This window comes from Typha angustifolia, chromosome 11 (genome assembly GCF_048772165.1).
Source record: "Typha angustifolia cultivar Huaian chromosome 11, ASM4877216v1, whole genome shotgun sequence".
NCBI lineage: Eukaryota > Viridiplantae > Streptophyta > Magnoliopsida > Poales > Typhaceae > Typha > Typha angustifolia.
Window position 1 is genome coordinate 5,226,756 of NC_133249.1, and position 21,821 is coordinate 5,248,576.

A 21,821-nucleotide genomic window follows, 5' to 3' on the forward strand; every position below is an offset into this window, starting at 1 on the left:
AACTGCCTTACAAATGAAGAAAATATTAATTCGAGTGCCTTGTCGAATCAAAACATGTCTTTTAAAAGTATCTTTCCTCGTCAATAACTATAGAATCAAGCGGGGCTAGCGTGTATATAATTTAAGTCAACAAAGATTTCTATACACCCAAAAAATTGGTACCTCTTAGAGCTCAAAGCTCAAATAAAACTTAGTACTAGTATACTCTACCAATATTTTCTATAAGATACTAAACTCAATTTCTTTTATTTTCTGCTCCATCGTATTACTTTTAAAGTCTAATTTCCATTTAATTTTTTTATAAATTTAAATATATATATATATATATATATATATTATTAAAATATTCTTTGTGCTCTTTTTACTCCCCTATTAATCGATGATAAATAATATATAGTTCTCACTTAATTTTAGGTTTGGAAATTATAAAAAGTTAAATCATAGGCTTATACATCGCTCTATTAAAATTTTATCAAATATTGGCCCCAACCTAAGCATTCGGGTGCAGTGAGTCAAACATATATTTAACCCATTAGAATATTTGTATTTTTTATTTTAAAAAATATATATAATCTACAAAATCCAACCTACATCACCGTCCGATTCAAGAGGGGCAAAATCGACGCCTAATTTTCTTGCGCCAACTTCAAGATTAAGTTTATTTGAGAAAAAATAATAATAATAATAATAATAATAATTCAAGATTAAGTTTACTACTCGGACCGGTCGAACCGGCTCGAACCGTCCGGCCCGGTTAGGAATGTCGCAGTCTCGATCCCCCGACATAGAGAGGACGGGTTCCCTATGCGCGTCAGTGTCCGTACCAACCCATCTCATTTCATTTCCTCACTCTCGCCGTCGCGGTAGGGCAATTCCCGCCGTCATCGTAGAGGAGAAGAGCTTTCTCACAAGGTCTCATGGAAGATTACTTGTAGTCCTCATCTCGTTCTTTTCTTTGGATTCTAGTATGTCATTTGCCTGCGAGTTGTTGTGGAAATGAAATTTTGTAGCCCGTTATTTGAACTTATGTTGCTTTCTTATTTATTTATTTATTATTATTTTTTTGGTAGGGTAGAATCTTGGTTAGATTCCGGAATGATGCAGGTTGGTAGAATTAGTTGGGCTGGGCAAACGTTTGCTCTCGGTAGATGCAGTGGTTCTCAGGAGAAGAAGCCTCGTCTTCGACGAACGAAGGAGGAGAGGAAGGCAATGGTGGAGTCCTTTATAAAGAAGTAATCATTTTTACATGAGAAAGTTTACCGAAGCTTGTTATTTGCTTTATGCTGCCATTTGTTTTTGAGTTGTTATTAGCTGTGGTATGCATGATGTTCTTCATATTTTCACAACCTTGATGGTAGGTGTAGAAAAATTTAGATTAAATGAGCTCAATTGGTGTGTCCCTATTGAGGTTTGGAGGTACATAGGAAATATGAGACTAGTTTGGACGCTTAATCTATTTAACGGAAGTAGTAAAAAATAAAATGTATGCCGATAAATGGAGAAGAGCCGAGTACCGAATACTGAATATATGAAAGAAAATGATATATCTAGGGCACAACTTGTCATGGAATCAAACCTATGTGTCACACTCTAAAACTTTAGAAGAGAATAATTGCATGAAGGTTGAGATGTGAATTTGTGAAATAATGTATCTGAAAAGGAGAAGAGATGCTGTGTACTTTATATTGTGGTAGAGTTATTGGAGTGAAGGTTAACACACACAAGTACATTCACCATGAGCCTTTAATGTTCTGTTTCTGGATGGTATTTTTCCAATTAATGGGTCAATGAAAGTGTTGAACATTAAGCTAGAAGGATTGCATAGAATCCTAGAATCTAAAGGTTCTAGAATTAATAGGTTTACCAATGAGTATAAGGAAATGTAATTTTAACAAATTAAGGAATAAAGTTCAGTAGGAATTGTTGTTTATGACAACAATGTATCTAGGGAATATTTTTCTTACCTATAGCAAGAAGTGAAGGGTATCCCACATAGAATCTAGTAGGATAGATAAGATGGAGAAATATTTGTATCATTTTCCTGCTTATGTTGCCAATATACTCCTAGCTACTCCGTGAGGCATATGTGTCACATGAGCATCAATGATTTCATCCTGATAATTATAATGTTTTCTGCTACTTAGATATATGAACATGGTGTTTTCTGCCCAAGGCAGATTTAAGTACAATGCTTCTAGCTTAGTCTCATCTATGATGGAAAAGGCTCATTGTATCTGTTCTGTCATCATCGAAATCGAAAAGAATCTTTTACCACCAAGGTTGTCAACAATATATTATGAGCATGTTAATTTGGTCTCAGGTATCGCAGCTCACATAATGGAAATTTTCCTTCTCTCAATCTCACACATAAGGAAGTTGGTGGATCCTTCTATATAGTTCGTGAGATTGTGAGGGATGTTATTCAGGAGAATAAGGTGCTGGGTCCTGGAAGCTTGAATTTAAAAGCGCTGAATCTTGAAGACTGCCCAAATCCTCCAACTTATTTAACTGCAGGATCCAATGTGCATGAAGAAGATCATAAGAATATGGATCTATCACCTATAGCTGACATGAATCAAGGTGAAGTTTATGGTTTAGTAAATCATGAGAGCTGGGGAATAGTTGTAGGGGATCCAAATGATGTCCCTGTCTCACAAAGTTTACTTGATAAGTCATCAGATCATTTGCAAATGAATATTCCCAATCATGTCCACCGGTATGGGAATTTAGTGGATGCAGAATGTAAGGGCACAAACTCTGGAAAACTATCTGGATTGGCACATGATGATTTGGCAGTATATAAGTTAGATTCTTCTGAACTACAAAGTGATTTAGAAAACTGTCGAACTCAGATGGCTGATCAATCTCTTCCTTTGCACCATTCCTTGTCTGATACATACCAATCAAAAACATTGGAGCTGAATGACAATGACCATGAAAATGGAATTAACTGTGTGGATGATGGAATTGATGTTTCTGCAGAGAGCTGTGATTTTTCCCAGACGAATAGAACAGATGTTTCAGCAGAAGGCATGGTGCTTCCAGCATTGTTGAACAGCAATACATCTAATCAATTGACAGAGGGTTCACTTTCCTATTCCACATTTGCTACTTCTGTTTCTAAGAACTGTAACTCACATTTGATCCCCTTGGAAACAGAAAAGTTATGTAGCTCCCAGGATGTGTCAGAGGTACGACAAGCAGAAGATGAACTTGAAGTACTCTCCATGCCTGTTAACCAAAACCCCGTTGTAAATAGAACAGAATCAACAGTCATTCTTTCTTCAAGTTCTGTTGATGAAGAAGCAAAAGGACCAACATCTCTGATGCCAGAAGATTTTGTTTCTCCTCCATCTGAAACTCTAAAGACTGAGGTAATTCACTACCTATTTATGTACTCATATACCTCTACTTTCTTTTATTTTTTGGTACTTAAGATTGTTAGATCATCATTAGTTAACATGTATTAGACATCACCAGTATGTCTTATCTTTGTGTTATAACATGTGAAGACAATTTTACATCAGAACCAATATTTATAGCTTTAAATGAACATTTGATTCAAAACTGAACTGCACTTATATTTCGAACTTCAACTGTACTTTACTCATGGAGAGTAATCTAGACTATAAGGTTGCTTATTTATCTACCAGCTGATAATTATTTGGGCTGTTGTAGATGTAAGTGATGCTATTTTTTGTAATGCTAGAAGTATGAATTTACATTCTAGGATAAAAACCACAACACAAGATTAGCAAAGGAAGAACTTCCTAGGTTATTATTCAGAACTTGAGAGCTTACTTAGTCATCTGTAGATAAATTTATGCTCATGCATACTTGTAAGATGTCTACTACTACTCCTCCAACAGCTGCTTCTCAAATTTTTTTTTTTTTTTTTGTATTTTTTGATAATCCTTGCTAGGAGACTTCAGCTTATTATTGTGCAACATGGTAACAATAATAAAACATATTCTTATGTAATTTTTAATAAGAATACTCATTTCCTAAGATTAGATAAGCCATCTAAGTAAAGGGCCTAAGCATATCATATTAACTTGCTTATGTGTGACCATGCTGTCTCTACTTGTATGTATACTGGTGTGAGTCTAGCATGCATTGAGTAAAGGGATCTTTTTGTTTTGCAGCCTGCTTTATGTGTTTATTGTGGTTTACACCTTGTCTTTTCACTATTTTTAATTTGACCCCTGTAATTCTGATTAAATGACAGAAAAAAACACCCTGAGCTACCCTCCTTATACTTGTCATTAAAGTTAAAAAAAAAACACTATGAGTAGGATGTTCTTGCCATTTTGGTGACTTACCGAGAATTTCAAGGATTTAAAATTATTAGAAAGGTAAGTTTAAACTGCAATAAACACAAAAACAGAGTGTTAAATAGAAAAATCCCTTGAACAATTTGTACACCTGGACCAGTCAGATGACACTGTGTACGTATTTTTTGAGCTTCTTTAGTTAGACATTCATTTTCCTATTTCTGAGTTAGGATTGCTTTTATTAATGATTATTATTTTAACTTTGATACCCTGAGAGATGGCATTAACCTTTTGTTTTCGTAGTTATACTTGCTGACACTATTCAGTTCATCAATTAGCGTAACTTCCTGCTGTTGTAGGATTTGGTTGAGGCCCAACCTAATGGTATGGAGAACATCATCAAGGAAGGTCAAAATAAATGTCATGAATCAATTGATTCCACTTTGAAGGAAGTTTGTGCTACAGAAGGCAAAGCTGAGCTTGAATGTGATTCGGGCAATATCGCCAGGACTAGCAGGTAAAAGCTTGTCTTCCAGTTTACATCTACAACTGAATTCCTGTAGTCAAATTAGAAGTAATCTGATGGAAACTAGAGAACACACAGTAGCTTTAGCATTTAGCTGATATCGTTAACCGAGCTATTTATTTTGCATTATATAAGAAAGGTTGTCTAGATTCACTTTCATATGTGTAAGACAGCTCCACATTCTTATCATGGTGTGCGGCAAACTGGTATTTGGGCTAGAAGGTACATGTAGTTGCCCTGCATATTGTTTGGATGGCCATCTGCACAGGATGGCCCGATATGAATATACATGTACATCAGTTGTTATTCGCATATGCATAGCATAGTGCCTTGTCTGCTCTAATATCATACTTTCCTTCTTAAAAAATGTTACAATATTAATTAGGAATCCTTTTTGATTGAGATAAGCCACAAAATGTTATTAACTTATTATTAAAATTCTCATTTCTCTACCTTTGGATATTAATATTTGATTATTTTCAATTAAGTGGTCATCACAAGTAAACAGTCTTTCTTATATTAATTTTGTATTAGCTTTAAAAAGCATAATATTCTATGTGGCTTGTGTTACAATTTTATTCAAGGGTTATTTACACTGAAGACGATAAAAGAAAGTGCAATCTCCATATCCAGGAGTTGGTCTTAATTGATTCAAAATGTTGCATTCAATCATGAAACAGTTATAGGGTTAGTTAAAGTTTCAATGATAATTTCAAACTCTCATAATTGACATATGAAATTTTTGTCAAACTTTGCTGCAGGGAAAGCACTGATGACAAACAAGAGAAGACCGAAACCAACCCTGTTTGGGAAGCATTAAAATCACTTGTTAATGCATTCATCAAATTTTGGAGTGAATGAGCAATTGTCAAGAATCAGTATGCCACTTAGCCAAAGAATCAAGTGGTTAAGCTTTGCAAATTTTGTCCACATGTCCTCACCAGTGCATTGATGGATGCTGCACAACTAACAATTAGCTCTACTTCTTCTCCATCATTTGAAGGGCTCCCTTGTCACCTATATCTCTTCTTCTCAATAGTTGATGATATTTTAGACTGTTATTATCCTTTTAATACTAATACTAAGACTCGATATTGCCGGGAAGACGTAGTATTGTACATGAAACGTTGTGTTAAATTTCTCCAGAGTTCCTATTTCTCATCGGTTCCCCTAAGCCCGACCTTCTTGTCTTTCCAGTGTTAATTCTCCTCTCTCTGCCTGTGGGGCTTACCATAGGCATATGTTTGATTCTGCATATGAAACTTGTAAGTCCTCTTCCAAGACAATTCTACCATGCATTTTAAGCACAAATTTCTATGTCTTATCCGAGTGTGCATATGTTCACTTTGAATTATATTTTCTTTCAATGCATGGAAAGCTTGCAAGTAAGACATTAGTGATACTTCTCTTCATTAGTCACTTCTCTTCCTGCCCCTAGAGAAAACTATCTCCTCCACATGTTTTCAGTCTAATCTCATATTCCTAATCAACATTGTGGTAGACTGGTAGGTGGTTTAACATGTGGAAAATCTACATCTATATCACTAATTATTGTTATTATTTTCTGAGAAAGGACAAATGGATTTGAACCAGAAGGTAAAAAGAAATTATTAATTATTAATTAAGGAGTTTTCAAGATAAATATGACTTTCATATGATTATTTTTCGTAATATCTTCCTCTATATTTATATAAAGATAATAAATTCTACTCTCTTTAGTGAACTAGTGAATTTTATGTGTGACACTTAACCCTGTGATAGCTAGTCTTTGCTGGTCCAAATATAACATTAAATATAACTTCTCTCTTAGAACATTAAATATTGACATCCTTTTGGTCCATAAATCTTTACGATTTAGGATGTTTATAATCATGAAAATTGAAAATAAAAGTGATTTGGGGATGAAATAAGTGTAAGATTCAATTCTCATAATAAAAAGGGTTCTTTTAATCAACTGGTTATTATAAATTGTGAGGGGGGTAATTCAGTCTTTTCGGGTTAATTAGGGGGTTAAAACTTGAAAGGTAGAAAGAAAAGTGCATCCTTCCCATTTACATAAAAGCCCTTGCAAGAAGGGGAAATAAGCTCAAGAGGGGAGCGGAAAAGAAAATACGGAAGAAAGAAATTTTATAGGGGAGGGATCGTGGTGGGAATGAACGAAGCGGAGGTTGTGCGACCTTTTCAAGGCGCTCTTCTTGGTCTCTCTCTCGCGCGATCGATGGGGGCAACGGAGATGTCTACGAGTCTCCTAAGCGTCTCCCTCCTCGTCATGCTCGCCCTCGTCCTCCTCCTCCTCCTCTTCCTCCTTCTCGTCTGCCGCCCATGGCGCTTCTTCTCCTCCCCCGCCTCCTCACGCCGCCTCTCCTCCGCGAACACCGCCAGCGTAAGAGAACGCAATGTCCTCTTCCTGTTTAGTCTTTACATTTCTCTAGAGTTGTTTGGTTCGTGTGGTGAATCGGGTCCCTTTGGGCCAATGCGAGGTCGTGTGTTTTTTAGTCATGAATTTTTTATGGCGATTGCTGGGTTCTTCTCTGATGCATGTTTTCTTGTCTTATATTTGAGCAAATTTTGGTTTTTGGGCTCGATTATTCTGGGCGATCGGAGCCTCTTAGCCAATGGAAGGTCTTATGCTTTGTTATGTGTGTTAGATATTTTTGGACACGGATTGCGTGATCGACATAGTCAATATCGTAGATTTCGGATATATCGTAAATTTTGGGTTCGGTGATTGTGGTGCATTGGACCATTTGGGCGAATGCTTTAGAATGGATTGGGTGATCGAAATAATCATCACAACTGATTCTTTATCCCGCTTTATCTTCATTTGTTTACTTGCATGTTTTTGTTGTCTCGTCTGATCTTGTGGGGAATCGTACCCTGATGCCAAATCCTAAAGTAATATATTCTTTTAGACATGGACTACATGATAGAAATGGTCAAGTACATGATAGAAATGGTCAAATGTATCGATTTGTGGTAATGGTGGGCTTTGTGTTGATGCATGTTAGAGTTCTTTATCCTTTATTGTCTTATATTTTCTGGGTATCCTCTGTTCTTGGGATTGATTCTTGCGGCGAATCATACCTTAGTAAATGCAAGGTTAAATTTTTTATTTTTAATACTTGATGGTTGGCATCTGTTGATTGAGTCAGTATTGTTTCTTAGCCCTTTTTATTCAGAAAATTGACATCATAGTGATCTTACTGATATCTAGTTATCTAAGATTGTATTATCTTTTTCTTTTAGTGGTTTTCTTTTGAAGTATGGCTGCATGAGTCATGAAGTGACATTTAAATCTTTGGCAGAAAGGTCCATCAGAAAGATGCCACCATGAGCCATGCTGTGACATGTAAATCTTTCGCAGAAGCATCCTTATAGGCTGTGGATGGACTTCAAATGTAGGGATATAAGAATAGTCAACAATACATGGTCACAGAAGTAAACATAAATTTGCTTAACATGAAGTCATAAACTAACAATTTGAGATCTCTTATGTAGCCAACAACTGCGTTTCAATCTTCAGCCATCTGGTTGTAGGTCAAAATGCGGTTTGTTGATAATGATATTGCAGAAAAACACATCCTAAAATAAAGTCGATGTGTGCATAGCCTTTGATGTCACCGGTCTCCTTGTCTGTACCAAAATGGATGAAGTTTTGCAATCAGAGAAGAGCCTTTTCAATTCATCTTCAGTAACATCCCATGAAGGATTTCTAACATATTCTGTTGTAGCCATCCATGGCCTTGGGAGCAAAATCTGATTTCTGGACCCTGGTGGCCTTGTACAGCTGGACTTTATTTTGCATGCATCCAAAACTTGAAAGTAGACCAACTTAATTAAAATTTTCAAGCATTCCAATTATCTGGAATCAAATGGGTTTCTTATGTGACTAGCTGTTCATCCTCCCTTGGACACCAATAGCACCATGATGTCTACCTCTATCTATTTTATTATTGTTGTTTTCTCAAAGGAAGAAAACTCTTGATTGTCTTTTCGTTGCCAGGAAATTTAGAGGGTTAATTGAGCCCAAGAAACAACTTTCTAGAACAATGTGGTTTGTAACTTTCTATCTCCTCTCCACAGTGTCTAATGATTGGAATGTGGACAAAGGAACTTCTTAATTTTTCTTTTCTACCAGATATGAGATATTCAGTTTTCAGTGTCTAGTGAACTCTGGATATAATTATTTTATAATTCGATTTGGTTGGACATTTTCTCTTCAGTTCTTAGTGGCTATGATATATATTTGATTAGCAATCGGGATCAATTGAATACATATGTCATATTAATATTCATTATATATAAGGATAATTTCACTTTGACCTCTTAAAGACTTAAACTATCACCATTTTTTATATATACTCCGTGCATCTTTTTTTTTAAAAATCACACTGAATTAAAACTTTTGGTTTAGAGGTACGTATAGTTACTTTTTTTCTTGGTTCAAAGGGTAATATGTGGATATTTTATATAATTAAGAGAGTATATGAGTAATAAAGAAGTTTAGAGAGTGTATATAAAAAACAATGATATGTTAGAAAATTTAAGTGATTTTTTTTTTTTGATATATCTTTGCTAAGCTGGTGGATTTATCATATAAACTCAGGATGTAAGAAATCTGGATGTTATTTTTCTGTAATGCTAGAAAGTTTTTAAGACAATTCATGCAGTTCGGCAGCAGTTGGCTTTCCTCCAAACCTTGTGCTATATATATATATCTTTCTTAATGTATATGGGGTCTTTATTTATGGTGCTCTGCAATAGCTATCTTTTATACTCATATTCTATTAATGTACAAGTTCAAGGAATAATGAGTCATGCTTCATTAGGACTTTTAGAGTTCTTATCTAGTTGTTTCGACTTTTTTTTTCCTGATGTTATGTTTTTATGAAGCTTGAAGGAGAAGTTTGTTGATTTTATTTTTCCTTTCAGGATATAGCTCATATAATCTTTTGGTCTCATCTGTTTCATTTTTTCATGGATCTATCAGGAAAGTTTTTGTTTTAGTTTTAGTTTTCTTCTTATTGGGCATGGGTTGTTATTTTTTAATATCAATATATTGATTGTTTAGTGTACTTTAGTATAATTAAGTATGACTCTTTGATGAGGTCTCACAGATGGTTACATAATCTTTTACTGTCATCTGTTTCATTGTTCTATCAGGAAGGTTGTGTTAGTTTGCTTCTATTCTTCTTCTTATCGAGTATGGGCTGTCACCAGCTATTGGACATCCATATGTTAACGGTTTAGTGTACTTCAGTATAGTGTATCCATGATCTTTTGGTCAGGTCTCAAGGATTGTCTGTACTCTGTAGTATCAGTGTATCACTATAATTGATCTGTATAGCCACGGCTAGTACTTTAATGAGAATAAATCTCAAATGCATTGTGCGACTGTTCTTGTGCTAGTGAGCAGATCAAAATAACCTTTAAATGCTGGTGCGTATTTCAGCTGATTTTTAGTGCAATAATGGGGAAGACTATAATGGACCTTTCTGTAGAATGTCAAATTTATCATTGTTGTTTTTGCAAATTTGACACCAATTATCTCTTCCTTTGTTGATTTGACTCCAGCATTTGAGGTGATTTTTCTTAATTCACAAGCACTTTTAACTGTCAATGTTAACAGGTAATTGTTCTTCAATTTTAATAATTTCTTAATATCTTTTAAGATGGTTGTTGGTCATATTCTGATAGTTCTTTTAATTGATGCACTGTTGTACTGTCCTGATTACATGTTGTTAGATTGTCAATTACTCAATTAACTGCAATGGTAGACTTGCACTTTATGTAAATTAGTTTCGTAGTAGATTTCTAATCAGTCTCTTCTCTCTTGCAGACTAATGATCTCAACAGGCCACTTTTCTCTGAGAATTTGGATGATTCTTCAGGCCGAAGCTATGATTTTGCTAGAAATGTTGTTGAGGAAGCAAGAATTCAAATAGATGAAAATAGGACTTTGCCTCCACCTCGAACTCATGTTTTTGCCAATAAAAAGAGGATCCATCCAACTGAATCTCGTATCAGTCAAGGTACTTAATTATATAATTCAACCTAGGTAGTTCTGTCATTTTATTCAACCTAGGTAGTTCTGTCATTTTATTCAACCTTAGAAGTTCTAGTCATTTGTTATCTTCTTGTGCTCCTTAGTCAGGGAATAATGATTTCATTGCTGCAGGAGATAGTCTGGTACTTGATGTTTCAAATGGTATGTCTGAGGATGTGCAAGTCAATTATACACTTAAGCGGACAGCAGCATTAAATTGGCCAGCTTCAGATGCAAAGCATGTAACAAAGTATAATAAGGATGATGTAAAACACATTAGTGACAGTGGGAGAAATCAGGCCATTGAGGTCAAGGATATTTCGTTACGTAAGCTCTTTTCCTTAATATGCTATTTTGATTATATTTTTCACTAGATCTTGCCACCTTTTAGAACTTGGCTTCTCTGGATCATGTCATCCATTCTTTGTGAGAAGTGCAGGAAGCAGCCTAACCCTGGAGGTTATAGATGGTCCTTCTCGTGGGCTTTGCTGTTCCCAGCAATCATCAAGTACTTCAATGCTTCCACTTACTCTTGGAAGGGTTCCCCCAAGCGGTTTATTATTGAAGGACTCTGAGGTTTCAGGAAAGCATGCAATTATAAACTGGAACATGAAGGTAAGTATTTTTATAGCAAGCTCACTACTCTTCTACCATCTTTCTATACCTTCTGAGTTGTGATTACTTGTAAGAAGGTTTTTTTTTTTTTTTGGGTGCATATATACCATTCTAAAATTTCTTAATTTCATGTGTACCCCTTGAAAGTTGATATTTGCATGTATCCTGTAAAACACTTGGTTTCTACATGGATATCCCTTTATACCATGGTTTTTTTGCATAGATACCCCTCAAACCTAACTACAGTTAAGAGCTCATTAATTTAACTGTGAAAAGACAGAAATACCCTTATTCTTATTTGCATACATTTCTTTTGATCAGGGTTATTTATGTCAATTTATCTATTACTCATTAATATTTTAATTTATAATTGTCAAAAAGTAACCTGAGGTGTCCATTAAAAAAATCATGTGTTAAAGGGTATACAAACAAAGATGAAATTTAAATAAGGAACTTTGGAGGGTATACATGTAAAAAGAATCCTATAAGAAGGTGTCAGCGTGGTTAACTGATTTTTTAGCACTTTACACACATATGATAAACTTCTTCGGAATCATTTTTTCCCCTCACTAGTTGGCCTTCATCTCTAACTTGCTGCTCCCTAAGTTTCTATAGCAACCAGTCTATCCTTTTGCTCACGTTCTATCTATTTAACTTGGTTGGTTGCAGACTTCCAGATGGGAGCTGGTAGATGTAGGAAGCTTAAATGGAACATTTTTGAACTCTAAGGCAGTCCACCATCCAGATGTTGGATCTAGGCGTTGGAGTGAGCCTGCTGAACTTGCAGACGGAGACATCATAACTCTTGGCACTTCTTCAAAAGTATCTGTAAGTTCAAAGAAAATTTTGTATTTTAAACTATCCATAGATCGAATGAGCACTATACTTCTGAGGTATTATAAAATTTCCTTTTGTATTGAGTGATTTATTTATTTATTTTTCATCCTAATATAAGAATATATATTATTGTCCATCAAGAACCTTATTGTCTATCAAGAACCTTATTATCTATGCTCCTCCTATATAAGCATATGCTCCTTTATCAATGGAGCTAAGTAATTTTTTCTTCTCTTATTCCATCTCACTGCTTTGGTGAGTCTTTATTGTAATTGATGTCATTAATTTTGCCAGTCCTATTCTCTTTTTATACTTAATAATTCATTAATTTGTGTATAGAAGCTATTTGGTTACCTTGTAGTCTATGACTATATTCTGTCACCTCAAGATTGTATATCAATGACAAATTTGCAATTTTATTGCCCATACTGCAGGTTCAGATTCATATTGAGCACCGAATACCTGCTGGAGTTGGTATGGCTTCTGATCCCATGGCGATCCGTCAAGGTGGGAAGGCACTTCCAATGGAGGACATGTACTTTTGCCAGTATCCCCTTTCTGGTGTTGAACAGGTCTACTATCATCAGATTTCATCAGTTCTTGTAGTTAATCATAGGGCTGCTAACATAAACAAGCTGTTTGAACACAGTTATAACTTGCTCCATAATCTGTATTATGATTGATTGAGCTCTTCAATTGAAATGAGCCCAAAGCTTCATCGTACTTCTTGGGCTTGAAACTGATTCAAGCTGAAGATGAATACAGACTGGCTTGATCAAGCTCGGCTTAGTAGGGTTCATATATCTTGTAAATACATATAATAATGTAAATACATTTAATAAAGTTTCGAGTTAGACATCATGCATCCTTGAATTGTACTTAGTTCAGCCCTTTCTTTATGCTTTGTTTGATTTTCTTTGCTTACTCTTGTCGAGCAGCTCATTGAAGGCTCTTGTTTAGTTTGACTTGAAATAGACCTCAAAAATCAAAATAGACCAAAATTAACTAGCCAATCTTGATCATTGGTCCTATGCAAATTAATTTCACGCTGAGTTCTTTCTTTTAGTTGTTCTTATTTTATTCTTTCTATGCAGTTTGGTCTATTTGGCATTTGTGATGGTCATGGTGGAAATGGAGCTGCCGAAGAGGCTAGCAAGTAAGTGGACATAATGGGTACACTCTTCTATGGTCAAGCTAACCGTTTCTTCTTTGTATTTACCTATGATGATTTCATGTAAATTAACTATTTTTAGTTTGATATTATTACATTCTCTTGAAGCTGTTTACATGCCAAAGTTGAAGCCTGATATAGTGGTCGTATTCTTTTTTATTTGCTAGCTTATCATATAATAATTCTTGGTTTTATTATATATACCTCGTATGTTAGCACTTGTTGGAAATTACTGTTTGATACCTTCTAAGTTACTGCTGTGTTACATGCAGAAATTACTGTTTAATATATTTCTTGTATTAATTAACTTTATGGTGATACCTTAAATTTTTCCAACATCACTGGAAGAGCTCAATTTTTTTTTCTTCACTTTTCTTCACTGATTGTTGTGCTTAAGGTGCAAATTTATACTTTGCATATTTATGGTTGGATATGATCTAATAAAAGCAAAGGTGAAAAGCGACAAAGATTAACACTACATTTTGTGCACCACTAATTTTATCATGATCCAAGATCTAACTTCGCTGCTAGTAGCATTGTTGGATCAAAATGAAGATATTGCCAGTCCAGAATGACAGATCTAATGAAGCTCACTTCTTGTCTAAGTGAATGAAAAGAAAGCATGTAGGAGATCAGATTGTTCTCTATTTATACATTTATCTTTATAGGAAGTTGTCTGGGGAGTTTAAGAGTCCAATTAGTTAGTAACTAGGGTCCACACTGATGAACATTTACCCCATAGAATGAGTCAAAGGTTGAGTTATAATTTTGAGGTGGTAATGGCCAAGTAAAGACTGGATACCTAAATACTCAATATTGAATATTATATACATGCATTTTTATAGTTTTTATTTTCAATTTTTATTAATTTACCTGGGACTTTTTTTTCCTTGCATTATATTTTGAATAAATTGCATAATCTTGTTAAGTTACGATTCCATAATACATACTACGGCCTTTCTTTAGTAAGTTCTTAATTTTGCTTTTTCCATCATGGAAACAAACTCTGAAACTACTTCTGCTACTTTAAATGTTCATGTTTTAGCTGAATGAGATTAGACTCTCATCAGGCAGCTTTTCCCCTTAAATTGTGTTGATCTTATGTACCATAAGGGGATGTAACTTCAGGGCAAAAGTCATTGGGGCTGGTATACAATGTGTTTTGGAAAAGAGAATTTGAGAGGCTTTGTTTGATGATTTCTGCATGGAACTTGCTTTGAGAACTTTGATTTTTAGGCTTTTGTTTTTAAAAATTCTCATCAGAACGAATATAAGTCAGGGGTGAGGCCAATGAAAATCCGTGGAGGTCGTGCTCTTCTACCAATTAATGCTAATATGGTGATGCTGTCACCAATTGATGCAAAAGAAAATTTGTTGGTAAGACCCAATAGATGAAACCTTAGAAGAGTCCAAAAGGGTACATTTCATATCAGAGACTCAAATATATTAAAACCCGAACTGATATGAAATCGAATGTTAAGATAAGAAAAATTTAAGGCATAGACTAAAGGCTAGATACTTGAGATATATACTTGATTGTTGCGGACATTAGTGACATATTATATGGACACATGTATCAGTGCAGTACCTCCTTAAAGAAATTAACCAATTATTTTTATTATACATTTGCTATTTATGGTGTTTAAGGTTATATATATATTTTTGCAATTGTTTAGAGTGTTATTTACTTATTGTCATTGTAAAATCTATATATAGACAACTTTTTACTCAAACAGGGTTAATAAAGAAATAAATTTTTTTTAGTTTTATTTCCAATATGAGTTTTGGGTATAAAATCTTAGGTGAGAATGGAGATGTGAAATTCTATTCTTTTTTCTTTCACCATCATCGTTCTTAGAATCTTAATAGTCCTGTTGTTTCACATCTTTTTGATATTATAGCAATGGTTTTTTTGGATTCAAATCTTTTTCAAACTATATATTTTTTTGTCTCTATCACCCCTTAATTTATCCGTGTTACCCGTATTTTTCAATATTTATCACCATTTCCATCGGGTATAGATGGCTACCTTCTACGTTCTATACTGCTCTACATTTGCCCTTCGTTTGACACTTGCATCACGGATGCTGGATCATCATGAACTCTACCGTATATCGAATACGATGAATTTTAACTCGCATGAGGAGATCATTGTTGTGGAGGAACGAGAAGAACTAGTAATTATTGTGAAATCATGAAGTAAGATCCGACTAGATGTGGGGTGTTCGTGCATTATCCAATAGTCCATTATCATCTAAATCAATCTTCTTCTCTGTCATAGACTCTCCATAGTCAGCAACTTCTCCACCGATGCTGACATCGCTAGCGTCGCTCTCCATTGACGCCGACACCACCAACATCGCTCTCCACCTCAACCAATGCAATATTCTCTGAACTCCACCACCTTTCGCCACCTGCTTGTGGCTGCCAACCCCTACCACCGTTGCCGTGTCCCTTTTGACTTACCTTTTTTGTCCCCATAATCAGTGCCCTTTATGAAATGAAGGACAAATTTGACATCAGAAAGATTTGGGTATAAAACCCTAGCTTGAGAGTAAAGGTGTGAAACCTATCCCTAAGCATGATAATATTTAGCTTGACTGAAGTGATTTGGAATAGTAAAAGTTTGACATGCTAGAGTAGTATGAGGAAAGTTTTAGTCTATTGCTTAAAGTCACTAAGGACAAATCTTATCATTAGAAGAAAAAAACTTAGGTGTGACCCTTACTTGAGGGTGAATGTGTGAAATCTATCTCGGATTCAGGTGATATTTGGCTTGATCAAAAAGACTTGGAGTATCAGGATACCATGAGACTGGAGCAGTATGAATACTGCAGGGGACACACTTGACAGAGTCGAATTCCCTTCCACTTAAGGAGAATGATGCGGATATCAATGACATATTACACAAGCATATATAATAATGCAGTTTCTTCCTTAAGAAATTAGTCTTAAGTCAATTATTTTTATCATGCATTTTCTATTTATGGTGCTTAGAGTTATATTAATTTTTTTGCAATTATTTAGGGTGTTATTTATTTATTGTCATTTGTAAGGTCTATATATAGGCCAACTTTTTATTCAAATGGAGTTAATAAAGAAATGAAATTTTTTGAGATTTATCTCCAATTTGAGTTTTGGGTGTAAAACCCTAGTTGAGAATGGAGGTGGGAAATCTTATTCCTTTTTCTTTCACCATTATTGTTCTTAGAATCCTAACGATCTCGTTATTTCATATCGTTGATTCAATGGAAAGTGTAGGATTAGAAAGATGCAAGTCTTTCAAATGATAGAATTTTATGCAATTAGTAAATTGTAAGTAGTGTGTACATAAATCTTTTTAAGCTTATTTCTCATTCTTTTTTAGAATTTGTATTTGCCTTCACTATTGGACCTTGAAAACCCGACAGGCAGCAAGAATCCTTTGAAACTTAGCTAGACTGCATCACAATAAGTTGTAAGGTGAAACGGCATAGGAATTTTCTGTCAAAATTTGTCTCCCAATTCTAACTACAAGTTAGAGATTAGGCATAGTAAAATCTTGTCTATTCTGTACATGGTTACAAGTATCTTTATGCCTTCTTTAAAGTGAGGGAAATTTGCATATAATACCCTATATTTTAACAAAATTATAGTTTATAGTATATATTTTTTACTATTTACAAATCGAGCCCTATCATTTAGCGAATATGACACCCTGAGTTATATTTAAACTAACACTATTTGCGCAAATGAGAATATTCTGTCAAATAATTTTAAAAAATAACTAAAATTTTCTTAGGTTGGGTTAGTTCAAATTGAGTTTGGTTGAGTTCAATATAGATTAGGTAAATATAACTTAACCGAGGATATTTTTGTAATCTTTTTATTATAATTAACTTACTTTAGGAGTTTGATTAAGTTTAGCTAACAGATATGACAATAGGGTGTTTCTGCACATATTTGTTAAATCATAGTATTCCTTTTGCAAATATTAAAATTGTAGGGTGTAAATCATAATTTTGTTATAAAGCAGGGTGTCATTTGTAAATTTTTCTTGAAGTTAAATTAGATGATCCCTTGGCATGTCCGATGTACTTTGACTATAATACTCCAATTGGCACTACCCCATATAGAAACTCATACGGTGGAGTAATATCATATTGGTAGTTGTGACTACATTTCTTCTGGTGTCTTTCCATTCATGATCCCAAAGCAATTCACATACATAGAAAGTTCTTAAATAATTTAGTACTATTTTTCACCTTTTGCGGTACTTTTGGGTTATGTAAGATTGTTTTGGTTGTTCAGAATTAAATGCCTTCTAGTCATATGATCTGATACAGTTTGATACTCCAGAACTTTCTTTTGATGCATCATGATATTTATGTAAATGATGGTTATTATATGTGATCTCTTTATATTTTACCATTTGTTCATCTGACATGCTTTATGTATTCATGGTCCATTGCATGTAATTTGGCAGTCATAGTTCTAATACTTGTTCATTATATATTAAGGCGAACATTCATTTTTGGCTGATAATTTTTTATTACTCTTATTTTTGCTTTTGTGATGACTTTCACTCTGTATTATGTTGATGTGTTCTATCCGTAGAGGCTTATGCCTGCATTTTATTTCTTTTTTCTAGGACACTTCCTGAAAATGTGGCAAATCTTTTATCTCATCCTGAAAGGAAACAAAGAGTTCTTTCGCGTTCTGATGCATCGGATGTTCTGAGAGATGCTTTTAGTTTGACAGAATCTGCAATGAATCATCAGTATGAGGTTTTCTCCTTTCTCTTCCATATTTGAAAAGATTTTAGTCACAATTCCATAAAAAACCTTTCAAGAAACATTATCAAATGCAGCATATCTTCTAATGAAACAAGAACTTACTTTGTGTGTGTATATTTCAGGAAAAGATTCTTGATTTGATACGTTAATGATCTATTTGTATGACAACTGTTTAGGGATCAATCCCCATTATCACTTTATCTTGTAGAAACTAACAAGTTTTGAATGAAATGTAGGATAATTGTCTATGTTGAAATTTGTGGAACACTAAATTATTTTGATACTATTTAATCATTGACAACTGTTTTTTTTAATTTAAAACTGTTCTTATTGCTATATGGAACTTCGGTTTTGCAAGTGGGACAGTAGCACTAGTAGAGGTTGAATTATCGCGTGGTAATAACTTTTGTCGATTGCAAAAACCATGGAATGTTTTTTTTCTTTATGCAAATCTATTGACCTTATGATTAGTGTTTAACCTCCTCGTTTAGACCTACTAGCTCCCATACTCAGTCATTTTAGTCTAAATTTTTAGTGCTTGACTATCATATGATGTTTCATTGCTTGATTATTATCTCGGAGAGGTTAAAGCAATTTTTGTTTTATCATAACCATCACTTATTTTCAGGGTTGTACTGCAACAGCTCTTTTGATTTGGTTTGATCACAACAAAGAATGTTTTGCACAATGTGCTAATGTTGGTGATTCAGCTTGCGTCATTAAGTACGTTTACCTCTTCTCCTCTATGTTATTTTGATACTTAATTGTCAATGCATGGCATTTTAACATTTTGGTACTATTGTTCTTTGCACAAATTTAGAAGGCCAAATATGGGATAATTTGCACTCGGTTTCAATATGCAAGTGATATCCCTTTCTTATGTTTAGAAAGATGTGGATCACCTTGATAATTTTCATGCTGACATAGATGCAATCGCTTAAATGAGAACCTAACTGGTAAACCTTAATAATGATTGTTAAAGTTTCTTAATTTGCATAGGAACTATTTAGCTTTTCTTGAATTACACTGTCATTGTAAGAAACCTTGTTCATGAATCATGATCATCTTTTTACTCGATATATGTCCAAACAAGTATAATGGGGTCTCCATGACTATTTATAGTTATTTTTCTGTCCATATATGGTGGTTGTTATAGTGTTATATCGGTTTTGCCTTCTTGTCACCACTCTATTTTAGCATATATAAATTTCCTTTTTAGGCAATATTGATCTGATAAGCCAGTTAAAGACTATTATAAAAGATCGATGGTCTTTGGCTGACTGTTACTCGTCAGCTTAACAATAAAAGAAATCAAGGCTCCTAAACACTGAAAATATGGAGTTACATTTGTCAAAAGGACGATGAGAGCTAAGTAGATTTAATATATGAGAAGTATGTGATCAATGATGTAACTTAATTTGATTACTTTTTAGGTTTAAGTCTAATACATCATAAGTCAGAAGATGTTACTTTTCCTTTTGATAATGCTATGGCAAATTATGTACTCTTCTAATACTTGTTGATACATATAACTGTATTTCTTTTATCTTTTTTGATTTCTTGTTCCTCTTGTGTACTTGATTTTTGGTTCATGGTGCTTGCCCATGGTGCCCACTATCCACCAAGCACCATAAAACCTATTGACTACCATGCACCCACTGAGATGCTTTTTGTGACATTGCCATTCTGGCATTCCTATGTGTTGCGATTCCTTATCAGAAGTGTACCCTAGATGTGAAGTAACAGAGCAGGGCATATCATTTTGTTGGAAACCTTGGTGTTGCCCAAGTATAGCTAGAAATTTGCGGAGCCTGAGGGCAACTCCCCCTCCCTTAGTACACCCTGATTTCGAGATTTTTTGAAGACCCGGGTGGTTCTTTTGGTAAATGGATAGAAGTTGAAAAACTCCTCGTTCCAATGGGGTCACATAAATTTTAAATGTTATAAATTTGATTATATCTATAATCCCATATATTTATGATCATGTTATAGATCTGATCATATCTCTAATCTCATATTTGTTCTCAAGTTATAGATTTGATCACATCTCTCATATTTTTATCATCTATAATTTCCTTACCAAACAAGAATAGGGAAGACAAAAGGTAAGGAAAGAAAATGAAAAAGAGATTGAACATAGATGAATAGATGATCAAGAGAAACTCGGTATTACTTCAGAAGAGATTATCAAAATACTTAAATCAGGTGTTTTGTCTTCTTATATACTTCAATGTATTATTTAATTATTATGGTGACTTATAATGTTTTATCCTATTCTCTTGGCAGTATTAATGGACAGCAGATCACCATGACTGAGGATCACAGAGTAACTAGTATGATTGAGCGGACTCGCATGGCTGAGACAGGAAGGCCACTAAAAGAGGGTGCAACACGCCTTTGGGGTAATCTCACCACCATTATAAAGATGGTTTTCTAATTTGACGTTTGATCAGACATTATCAAAATGTTATCTGGTCCTTTATTTCTGCAGGAATAAATATTAGCAGGATGCTTGGGGACAAGTTTCTTAAAGAGCAAGATACACGCTTTAGTTCAGAGCCATATGTAAGCCAAGTCGTCCACATTACAAAAGGATGCACTGCATTTGCATTAATCGCAAGGTAACTGCTTCTTGTCATATCTATCTGGATAACAAGTACTCAGACATCTAATTTGACTATTTAAATGTATGTAGTGATGGATTGTGGGATGTTATTAGCATAAGAAATGCAGTACAGCTTGTCCTCCAGGTATGGAGATCTTCAGAGTTATGGATTCATTGACTTGCCTGTATCTCTGATTCTATTCGTATGATTTCATCTGAAAATTTGCAGAATAGGGAGAAGATCAATGGTACTGATGAGAACTCAGCTGAGCGACTGGCCAATGTTGTATTAAATGAAGCCAGAACTTTGCGAACCAAGGATAATACATCTGTCGTCTTCCTAGATTTTGATACACTGAGAACAGATTCTTGTATGACGAAATCCTAAGTTTCATTGCAAGAATCAGGCTGCATAGTAGTATCATTCTTTCGTTCTTCTTTTCTTGTATACCACAGCTTTAGATCTTTTCTTTCTAATATATTGGTTGTAAATATTTATGAGTTTTAGAAGGTTAAACCACAGGTCCGAGGTCATTTAAGTTGTAACTGACTGTTAATATTACTTTTAAATGCAATTAAGTTGCTTTATAATTTCTGAGCTTCTATAGAATGATACTGTATATGCCATACTTGTGCTGCAAAATTCTCAATATACCGCGTCAGTACCAATGTATTGGTTATGGTGGAAAATTTAAAAACTTGAGGGATGATTGGTATTTGTGTTAAACTACATTTTGACCATCAACCTATTGCTTTAACCCTAAATTATCTAATTATATTACTAAACCTTTTTGTTAGAAAAAATAAATATTAGAGAAGTAACTAATTAAATAGATAAAAATGTCTTCATTTTCATTTTATTTTATTTTCCTCTTTTCTTTCCTCCCTTCTTTTCTTTTTCTCGTCCCTCGTATATCATCTCTTTCTCTTATTGGAGAGGAGAGTTAGGGTATGAGATATGGGACGAGATTA

The 21,821-nt window shown here is 34.4% G+C and overlaps 2 protein-coding genes across 2 annotated transcripts; both read left to right on the forward strand.

Annotated features, from left to right (window-relative positions):
- Nucleotides 1-768: 768 nt before the first annotated feature.
- On the forward strand, nt 769-6,124 carry LOC140770226 (uncharacterized). Its single transcript, XM_073111296.1, has 5 exons — nt 769-912; nt 1,071-1,232; nt 2,321-3,374; nt 4,634-4,791; nt 5,562-6,124. Exons 2-5 carry the CDS (start codon nt 1,096-1,098, stop codon nt 5,659-5,661), a joined length of 1,449 nt encoding a protein of 482 aa, XP_072967397.1. The 5' UTR covers nt 769-912; nt 1,071-1,095; the 3' UTR covers nt 5,662-6,124.
- Nucleotides 6,125-6,899: 775 nt separating this feature from the next.
- LOC140771305 (protein phosphatase 2C 70) lies at nt 6,900-21,437 on the forward strand. Its single transcript, XM_073112787.1, has 13 exons — nt 6,900-7,183; nt 10,640-10,832; nt 10,979-11,173; nt 11,286-11,461; nt 12,131-12,289; nt 12,733-12,870; nt 13,393-13,454; nt 18,100-18,235; nt 18,873-18,967; nt 20,531-20,646; nt 20,736-20,865; nt 20,940-20,994; nt 21,079-21,437. Exons 1-13 carry the CDS (start codon nt 6,953-6,955, stop codon nt 21,235-21,237), a joined length of 1,845 nt encoding a protein of 614 aa, XP_072968888.1. The 5' UTR covers nt 6,900-6,952; the 3' UTR covers nt 21,238-21,437.
- The last annotated feature ends 384 nt before the right edge of the window (nt 21,438-21,821 follow it).